Source organism: Bison bison, unplaced genomic scaffold, assembly GCF_000754665.1.
Source record: "Bison bison bison isolate TAMUID 2011002044 unplaced genomic scaffold, Bison_UMD1.0 scf7180017864180, whole genome shotgun sequence".
Taxonomy (NCBI): domain Eukaryota; kingdom Metazoa; phylum Chordata; class Mammalia; order Artiodactyla; family Bovidae; genus Bison; species Bison bison.
This window is the reverse complement of record NW_011494752.1, coordinates 7738038-7748932: the sequence shown is the minus strand read 5'-3', so window position 1 is coordinate 7748932 and position 10895 is coordinate 7738038. Positions and strand designations below refer to the sequence as shown.

General features: G+C 35.3%; 1 protein-coding gene across 3 annotated transcripts in view; it reads left to right on the top strand.

The window, feature by feature from the left end:
• MBTD1 (mbt domain containing 1) overlaps window positions 1–10895 on the top strand; it is a 67873-nt gene that overhangs the window by 30061 nt on the left and 26917 nt on the right. The window contains exons 5-7 of one of the 3 annotated variants that reach the window (XM_010842855.1): window positions 1575–1708; window positions 3073–3187; window positions 4012–4094. In XM_010842855.1, coding sequence (XP_010841157.1) covers window positions 1575–1708; window positions 3073–3187; window positions 4012–4094 — 332 coding nt within the window. Of the gene's footprint in view, window positions 1–1574; window positions 1715–3072; window positions 3188–4008; window positions 4095–10895 lie in introns of all 3 variants that reach the window. The other 2 variants (XM_010842854.1, XM_010842853.1) reach the window with 2 other exon arrangements.

The window sequence follows — 10895 nt, the reverse complement described above, 5'->3', positions numbered from 1 at the left end:
TTTTTTTTTTTAATTCCATGTATGTAATGCTATACACTGTCTTTCTCATTTTGGCTTATTTCACTTGGCGTAATCCCCTCCAGTTTTGTCCTTGTTGTCAGAAATGACAGGATTTCCTTCTTTATATGGCTGAATAATACTGTATTATAATGAATAATATCTACTTTACATATACATATGCATTTACATATACATATATGTATAACTTGTTTTTTTATCCTCTCATTCATCAGAAGGCATCTAATATGTTTCTCTAACTTGGTTATTGTTAACAATGCTACAGTGAATGTGGGAGGGCAGATACCTTTCTGATATACTGAGTTGCAGTCAATTAATTTATGATAAGGGCACCAAGAACACTTGATAGGGAAACCGTAGTTTTTTTTAGTAAATTATGTTGGAAAATTAGATATCCACATGCAAAAGAAAAGCTGGATCTGTCTTACACCACTCAGAAAAATTAACTTGAAATGGAGTAAAAACTTAAATGTAAGACCTGAAACAATAAAACCTCTAGAAGAAAACATAGGGAAAAAGCTCCTTGACTTTACTCTTGGCATTGATTTATTAGGTAAGACACTAGAAGCACAGCTAATAAAAGCTAAAATACACAGTGAGATTACAACAAATTAAAAAAGGTTCTACTCAACAAAGGAAACAATATATTGAAAAGACAGCCTACAGGATGGGAGAAAATATTTGTAAACTCTATATCTGATAAGGGGTTAATATCCAAAATACATGAAGAACTTGTACAACTCAACAGTGCAGAAAAAGCAAATAATACAATTTAAAAATGGACAAAGCACCTGAATAGATATTTTTTTCCAAAGAAGACCTGCAAATGGCCAATAAATACATGAAAAGGTGCTCAACGTCACTAATCATCAGGGAAACGAAGATGAAAGCCACACTGAGATATCACCTCATGCCTGTTGGGATGGCTGGTGTCAAAAAGACAAGAGATAACATGTTGAGGAGGATGTGGAGAAAAGAGAACTTATACACTCTTGGTGGTAATATCAACTGGTACAGCCATTATTGAAAACCCTATGGTGATTCCTCAAAAATTTGAAAATAGAACTACTTTATAATTCAGCAGTCCCACAATTTGTATGTCTTTTGAGATTCACTTTTTGTTACCCTTAGGTTTCAGTCTTCACAATATTTTAAAGACCTGTGCTGCGCTTTGTATGAATCTTCAGTTGTACTGCAACTACTTTTCATCTTTTGTTTATAATCCTTTCAAACATTAGAGCTTATAATGTCTGGCACAAGGTGAGCACTAAGGAAATGTTAGTTGAATCTAACTTAGGTTTGTGTATTTTGATCCTTTTTAAAGCCTTTTCAGACTTTATTGTCAGTCCTTCTGGAGCCTATAGCCATGGCATCATTCTAGTCTTTCCCCTACCTTTTATTTAGATTTTTCTATCACATGTAACAGAAGAAATTTTCTATCTGCCTGAAGGAATGTTTTAAAAATTAAAACCTTTAGATAATTGGAGGAATTATTAAACTGTTAGACGAAAGTCAGTTTTATGATCATAACACCAGTGTTTTTATTTGTTAATTAGCTACCTGTGAAATGTGTGGAATGGTTGGTGTGCGAGATGCTTTTTACTCTAAAACAAAGCGTTTCTGCAGTGTTTCATGTTCAAGAAGTTACTCGTCAAACTCCAAGAAGGCAAGCATTTTGGCCAGACTTCAGGTAACGGTACAGAAACCTTCTTGTTCTTTTATCTGTTATTTCTATGACTTTCACTGTTTGTCTGTCATTTGATTGTGATTCACTACACTCCACCTTTACCTAACCAGCCTGTTAGTATTTTATACCCCACATTTTTAAGAAATATGTGAGCCCTAGAGTTTGTCCATTCTATAAAATTTGAGCAGCTGTTATAAATAGAGAAGGCATACTATTCAAAGTAAACTATGAATTGTTTGTCTTTTTTTCTAAATAAGTATAAATGTAATAAATATCTTTATATGTATATCTATATAGATATAGATATAGGCATGTCTATATATATATATATATATATATATATATATATATATATAAATTTAAGCCATTTTCCCCCCTGGTTTTCTTTGAAAGTTTCGTAATTAGTATCAAGGTAGACACTTTCAGTGTTGGCAGGGAATGATTTACCCTCTGGTTTTATTTTTCCATTATCTTTGGTTTGTACTTTTGATTGCAACCCATTTGATACCTTGACCAAGGGTATTTGGTTAATCCAACTAACCTTTTTGGAAACAATCATAATACTAAAAGAAAATCGTCTTTCTGTAAATGTACATCAACACCTACAAAATGACTGGAATGCCTACAAAATGACCACTTATTGCTATTGTAGCATATAAACAACTTTATAAAAGCATCACATAGCTGATTTTTGTAATATATTTTATTTGATCACATTTGTTGTTTTCTTCTTCATCTTATTGTAATAAGGTAGCACATAACACTGAAAGGATTATTTAAGTTCCCCAAGTTAAGGAAATACATCACTTAGATGTATTTCTGTATTTCAGATAGACAGCCCCTAAAGATCCTGAGCAATGGTCTGTACCCAAATGGATGGCAGTTTGTCACACTGTGAATTTGGCCCATGATCATTTTGTCATTGATCTTTTGCATTAGCGCTAAAGGTATAAACCTCAGTCACTTGCTGTTTAAACATTGAATTATTTTTTTCTTATATAAATAGCAGTGCTTAGCAACCTGCATGAGTGAATAACCACTGGATTTATCTAGTACAAGATGAAATCAGTTATTCACCACAGCCTATATTTTAACATTTTATGGGATATAATTTTTTATTAATATATTAATTTGCATATTGCTATTTAAGTCTGTGCCAGCTGCGCTACCCATATTAGATATCTACATTGTAGCAGAACTCCAGAAAACATTTCTCATGTGAATTTTCTTGTATGTTTCCTCTGCTTTAATAATTTTCTAAACCCTCAATGTTTCCTTAAAATGAGTAGTATGCAATTAAGTTAGTTTTCAGATTTGGGGGTGGGGAATGATAAAGAATCCTATTTACTTAACTCTTCTTGTTTTAGGGTAAGCCTCCAACAAAGAAAGCAAAAGTTCTTCAGAAACAACCTTTAGTTGCTAAACTAGCTGCATATGCTCAGTATCAAGCTACCTTACAAAATCAAGCAAAGACTAAATCAGGTAATATGGGTGAATGCAATAGAGGTAAAATACTTGGTACTAATTCATCTAGTTTTAATTAATAACATTTTAATTTTAGATCCTGTTAACTAAGCTATTTCTGTTCCCTATTTGTACATATGACACTAGGCTTCCTTGATTTCAGTAAATTATCCTAGAAAAGTATAGTGTTCACAAGTTATGGTGCTTGTGACAGTCTCCTTAATAATACTCTTATTTGGTTTATTATTTATTTTTTATGCATTGATTCTCTAGCTGTGAACAGTGGGAAACGTTGTGGTGATAAGGCAAAGAAATATGACATTTATTAGGCTTCAAAGGGATTGGGGAGAAGAGAGTAACAAGAGAAGGAGATTGAGGAAAGGGTCTTTTCTAACAGAAAGATTCTTAACAGGAATGTGAAAGCAAGGCAGTAAGTAGGGAGTAAGACAATAAGGAGCCATAGTGAAAGTATTAGGTGGTAAATACTGGATAGAAATTTCAATGAAGTGTGCAGTTAGAGCTTCATGGGAATAAAACACAGGAGCAGTCAGAACAGTGTTTGTTATCCTGAACGTGTCTTCTTTCAGTGTTCTTTGTTTCTTATGATTGGAGAGCTCTTGCCTCACTTCCCAAGGAGCATACCTTGTGTGTAGAAAAGTTAAACTATTTGTTTGCAAATACGATACATGCTGAAGTTCATGTTTATTTACAGAAGTTTTGTCTTTATAGGAAAAAATTTAGAGGTGATACATTTGTGTCACTTCACATTATAAAGTAATAACCTTCTTACAAATAAACGATCTGAGAACTCCAATATATCTAAACTTATTTTATTTCAGCAGCAGTCTCCACAGAAGGTTTCAACTGGGGTAACTACATCAATAGCAATAGCTTTATAGCAGCTCCAGTTACCTGCTTTAAACATGTGAGTATGGAATTTTCTGTTTGTATTGAAATGCTTAGTCATCGTTTAAATCTGAAGGCACAGTAGCATTTTTTAAACATCTTATCCTTAGAAGGTCTTTATTTTATACGCCATAATGGAAATGTTTCTTTTTTATTAATTATTGTACTTACTAATAGTTACATAACCTTAAGTTTTGTAAATAAAGGTTTCCTTTAAAGACATTGCAAGTTGAAATTATTTTAAATGCGGAAGGCATGAGTCTCATCCAATTTTCATATTAAGTTGAACCATATAAAATTACTTGTTTTGTGTATCAAAAATAGTTGGATATTAGCAAAATCATATGGTTCAACCTCATAGAAACCATCCATTGTATGTTACCTAAATTTTTGTGATTTGATCTAATAATTGAGAAGAGGAAAGATCTAGTTTTGTTTGGTCACAAATATAAAATCACAAAAACAAAGAAGGAACTATTAGCAATATAGTATTGTGGACTGAATTTATTTTTTGCAAGATGTTCTTTTTAACAAGTAGATTGTCACAGACATTTGAAGTAATTGAGAGTTATGTTTAAAATGTACCAATGATAAATTCTTTCCTTTTGATTCAATTATTTGTGCTTAATTCTCTTCGATACTTTTTTAACCTGTAAGTTTTAATTTATATTTAATGGTTCTATCTGCTACTGACTGTGTATAAGAAGAAAAGAATTTAGAAAGTTAATGAGTAAAGTTTTGTGTACACTTAACATATTGTTAACTTAGGGCTTTCCTGTTAAATAATAGCATGTAAACAAAACTGAGCTTGAGTTCTTGCTGTGGAAATCAAAATAAATTTTAATTCATTTGTGGCCAATAAAGGATCTTGATCAAGGCCAAGCATATTAATTCAGTGGTAGAAATAAAAATTAAAGCCAAATTCAGTCATTTGCTAACTTTTCTTTCTGGAAAGTACAGGTGTTAAGCCCTTAATCAGTGGCCTGCTATCTGAACCAGCCTCAGTGGACTCGATATAGCTTCAATATACTGTAGCTGATATATTTTATTGAAATGTTGGTAGTAATGTCATACTTGTGAGAGATGTTAAATATATGGCCCCAGTAGCTTTCATGAGAATTACGAAACAAATTTAACTCTCCTCTCTTGAGAGAGTTCTTTTCTGGTACAAAGAATATCAGAATTAGATTAAGTCCTCATTTATAATAACTCTTCCATTGCAGCCTTCTGGAACATTTGTTTGTTGTTTCCTTCTGAGTAGCCTTTATCTCTTTTTCCATCTTTATTATTTAGTATTTTGGTTTTCTAGGTTTACTATCGTAACCCATGTCCAGCTATTTTATATAAATAGTCAGAATATTTTAAAAATAATATTTCAGAGTCCCAAGATATAATATTTTATTTCATGACAGTATCTTTGAATAGTAATACTGTGTTAAACTTCTTTGCAAGAAAATCTCTATTATAATGAAATTGTTTTTTTGTTTTACAAAAAATAAATTGAAATTTGTTTTCTACAATTGAAAAAAGAATAGAGCAGCTAGCTTTAGCTATATGGTTAAGAAGGATACTATGGAATCTCTTTTTTCTCATTTACAATCAAAGTATCTGTCACCCAGTGCCTTCCTGCTCCACTCATCTTCCTTCACTGTCTTTTCCTTATTAACTAGGAAACATTTTCTATTTTTAATGTCTTAGTGTATTTTAGTGCAAAATGAGTTTGCTTTGTTGCCTTAACCAGCATTTTTATTTGAAGTCATTTGATTTAGAAGGTAAGACTTCCTGTTGTAGTAGATTGTGTCCTTTAGAGTTGACTCTTCATGGTTCTCCCCCATAAACAGTTTTTGTGGTCTCCAAGGAAAATTACTAGCTTTTAGTTTTATTATTGCTAGGAGGAGCCGCAAGCACAGGGTCCTGCCTTGACTCGTCAGTTTTCCAGTCTTCTAACACTTGATGCCTGCTCCAACACTTGTTCATCAGCAAGGCCCCTTCCTCCACACTCTATACCTGCATTGTCTCCAACTTGAGCACACATTAAGAGCCTTTCCCTACTCTGAGAGGATTCTTTTTTCAAGCATAATTTTTAAAAACATTAAATCTGTGAGAATTCCCTGGCACTCCAGAGATTAGGATTCTGTGCTTTAACTGATGGGTCCTAGGCTCCATTCCTGGTTGGGAAACTAAAATCCTGCAAGCCAGGCAGCACTGCAAAAAAAAAAAACCCGTCTAAAACCATGGAAACAGAACTGTTCTGGCTGAACCAGGACTTGAGTGTAGGGTGGTGTCACAACTTTGCCTGCCTGCTTCTTTAACATAACTCAGCCTCTTATGCAGTAAGAACCACAGGTAAATATATATTCCAATACTTAAAAGTGATTATGATTAGTTCTAAAAGCATAGAATTTCAGTGGAATTCCTCTTTACCATGGTCTGTCTTTAAATTTCTGGAAAGTTTCTGCAAAATATGTCATAGGACAATACTGTCTCTGAATATTGCAGTAATTATGCCTAATGGTTTATATAGTCAATCACTCAATTACTTTTGACATTCTTTATAATTATCAGTGTAAATGGAGTCAAGTTGTCATTAAATATATCTGCTTAGAAATCTGCATATTGTTGCTGTATATCTGATGCAACTTTCATTTTATCTAGGTGATAGTTTTCAGACTTCTTTGTTTTTTAAGCATTACAATTCCTCTTTTTTCTAGTAAACATAGCTAGAATAAAGGAAATTCATACCGATTGGTCTGGAAAGAGTAGAATGAATTGACTGGAGCCTTGGCACCTGACTCTTGGCTTTCCCTTCTTTGGCAGTGTCTGTGGTTGGAAACCACTGAATTTGGTAATATCATTTTTTAAAAAAATTGTATTGGAGTATAGTTGTTTATACAGTATTGTGTTGGTTTCCAGTGTTAGGTAATATCATTTTTAATTATTCCTAAATCATAGGGTCACAAAGCTGTAAGTTATCTTAAAAATCATCTAGTTCATCTACTCCATCTCTTATTATAAATGAAGAAGCTCTTGCTATCTTTTTCAGTAGCTGGATTGAAATTTTCAACTTTGGGCTTTAACCTGCAGTTTTTATTTTCTTTTTAATTCTATTTATTTATGGCCGAGCTGGGTCTTCGTTGCTGTGCAGGCTTTTCTCTAGTCGCGGAGAGAAACTTGAGTTTCAGTGCACAGGCGTCTCAGTCGTGGCTTCTCCTGTTGCAGAGCATGGGCTCGAGGACACATGGGCTTCAATAATTGGGGTGAATGGACTCAGTAGTTGTGGCTCCTGGGCTTTGGAACGGGCTCTAGTAGTTGTAGTGCATAGGCTTAGTTGCTCCACGGCATGTGGGATCTTCCCAGACCAGGGATTGAACCCCGGTCTCTTGCATTAGCAGGCAGATTATTAACTACTGAGCCACCAGGGAAGCCCTTGTTTTTGTTTTGTTTTGTTTTAATGGTTTTGAATTAAGCCCCTATAGGAAAAACCCTTCTGTGTTTCACCTTAACACAACTACCAATACCGTACTTCTGATACCAGATGAGTGGGTTTTCTGCCCATCAAGTATTTCTCTGACACCAGCTGAGTATCATACAATTTAGTTTAATTCTGCCACTGTCTATCTGGAATCATCATCAGATGCCACACTTACAGGCTCAGTCCCACAAGACTGCTGCCACTCCAGACACCAGCTGCAAGTCCCACATTGTCATCTCTGCTTTTGACAGATTAGCTATAAATCAGGGTTCCCATGACCCCTTCTTTGGGTTTGATAATTTGCTAGAATGGCTCACAGAATTCAGAGAAATGGTTTACTATCTTACCATTACGGACATAATAAAAGAGATGAACAACCATATGAAGAGGTGTAGCACAGGATATATGGGAAGGAGCACAGTTTCTATCTCTCTCAAGTGCACCACCCTTCTAGCGCCTTTACGCACCCGCCAGCCCAATTCTGTGTTTTGGGATTTTTATGGAGGCTTCATCACTTAGGCATACTGGATCATTAACTCAATCTATAACTCCTTTCCCTTTCCTGCAAGATGGATGATGGGGCTGAAAATTCCAAGAAGCTTTTAATCAGAGTTTGATCTGTATGGTGACCAGCTCCCATCCTGAAGCTATCTAGGGGCCCACAAAGAGATGCCTCATTAGAACAAAAAACACTGCTGTCATCCAAGAAATTGCAAAGGATTTAGGAGCTCTGTGTCTGGAATCAAGGTCAAAGATCAAATATTAGAATAAAAGATATATCTAGTGCTCTTATCACTTAGGAAATTATGAAGGCTGTGAAAACTATACCAGGAACAGGGCCAGAAACTAATCTATTTTTTTATTTCACAGCTTCTAAAAGCAGTAGCCTTATCTTTACTAACTGTGGAAAAATCTTCAAAGTACTTCTGCAGTACTACATTCCAGTTAGGTACCCTATGTTAGTGAAATGCACAGACTATTTTCTCCTATGACATTTATGTTTGAACCCAAGAGAGTTGTTCTATATGTATGCAGAATATTTAGCCTTAAAGCATTCTTAATTTTTCTAATATTGTAGTCTTTTAAATAGATACACTCTATTCCCCATTATTTCCTTATAATATCAAGTATAGAGAGTTCCCTGGTACCTAGTGATTAGAATTCCAGGCTTTCACTACCATAGCCCAGATTCAGTCCTTGGTAGGAGCACTAAGATCGCACAAGCCATGCAGCATGGCCAAAATAAAAAAAAATCAAGTAGAATATTTCTGTCAAGATTGCAGGGAGAAATATCAATAACCTCAGATATGCAGGGAGAAGGCAATGGCACCCCACTCCAGTACTGTTGCTTGGAAAATCCCATGGACGGAGGGCCTGGTGGGCTGCAGTCCATGGGTCACTAAGAGTCAGACACGACTGAGGGACTTCACTTTCACTTTTCATTTTCATGCATTGGAGAAGGAAATGGCAACCCACTCCATTGTTCTTGCCTGGAGAATCCCAGGGACGGGGGAGCCTGGTGGGCTGCCGTCTATGGGGTCACACAGAGTCAGACACGACTGAAGCGACCTAGCAGCAGGAGCAGCAGCAGATATGCAGATGACACCACCCTTATGATAGAAAGTGAAGAGGAACTAAAGAGCCTCTTGATGAAAGTGAAGGAGAGTGAAAAAGCTGACTTAAAACTCAACATTCAGAAAACTAAGATCATGGCATCTAGTCCCATCACTTCATGGCAAATAGATGGGGAAACAATGGAAACAGTGACAGACTTAATTTGGGGGGGCTCCAAAGTCACTGCAGATGGTGACTGCAGCCATGAAATTAAAAGATGCTTGTTCCTTGAAAGAAAAGCTATGACCAACCAAGACAGCATATCAAAAAGCAAAGACATCACTTTCCCAACAAAAGCTATGGTTTTTCCAGTGGTCATGTATGGATGTGAGAGTTGGACGATAAAGAAAGCTGAGCACCGAAAAATTGATGCTTTTGAACTGTGGTGTTGGAGAAAACTCGAGAGAGTCCTTTGGACGGCAAGTAGATCAAACTGGTCAACCCTCAAGGAAATCAGTCCTGAATGTTCATTGGAGGGACTGATACTAAAGCTCCAATACTTCGGCCACCTGATGTGAAGAGCTGACTAATTGGAAAAGACCCTGATGCTGGAAAAGATTGAAGGCAGGAGAAGGGAACGTCAGAGGATGAGATGGTTGGATGGCATCACCGACTCAATGGACTTGAGTAAGCTCTGGGAGTTGGTGATAGACAGGGAAGCCTGATATCCAGTCACAAAGAGTCGGGCATGACTGCGCAACTGAACTGAAGCATTACAGCCCAGGCCAAAATGTTTCAATATCAAGTGTATATGAATCTTAAAAAGCTAAAATCATATGCCTTTAATTACGAATTTACAGACTTCAAATTTTTTTGTTTGGTACCTGAACTATGTATTCTGATGTCAGTTTATTGATACTGTCCTTGCTAAAAGCAGAAATGTAATCATTCTACTTTTTTTCTCCCTTGGAAATAGTTGTAGTTACGTAATTTTTACAAAGGTCCTTTACCTCCACAAACAGTTTGTATTGCTTACATGATGTTTTCTAATCCTCTGTATTGGTCCAGCTATTTTGAAAGGGATAAGGTTATTAATATATCTTTGCAACTGGCATTAAAAATATTTTTTGAATATATATATTAAGGAGAAAAAAGGCTTTTTGTTTGTGTATGTGTGGTAACAATGGTTTATTAGTAAAACTTGGGTCTATGTTTATTAGTAAAATAGTCTCTTTCAAATAAAACTATTCTTTGTTTTTTTCCCCTAGCTTTAACCATGCATACATAACTCCATTGAAAATAAATATGACTTCACATCCTTTGTAACTGAAGGTAGAGTTATCAGTATGTCATCCTAGATTGCAGAGTTTCTTTCTAATGGAAGTAGAAGTTTTCAGTTTCTGGTACTTGTTAGTACTCTAATTTAGCTATTGTGTTGCCACAAAATAAATTCTCTGCAGGAAAGCAGTGGCTTCTGATATATATATAATAAAATATAATAAAAATAATCTGTTTCAGGGAAGGCCTAAGTAATCTAGGTTATTTTCATTTAATATTTTTTAAAAATTATGGACTACTTTATGCTTTTCAAATTAGTAACCACTGCTTCCTTTCTCTTTTTACGTACACTAGCATTCCATCATATTTTTTTTTGGCTTTATTTATTTACTTGTTTATTTTTGGCTGTGCTGGCTCTTCGTTGCTGTACGCAGGCCTTCTCTAGTCGCTGCTAGCAGGGCCTTCTCCAGTCGCAGTGTGCAGGCTTCTCATTGCAGTGACTTCTCTTGTTGAGGA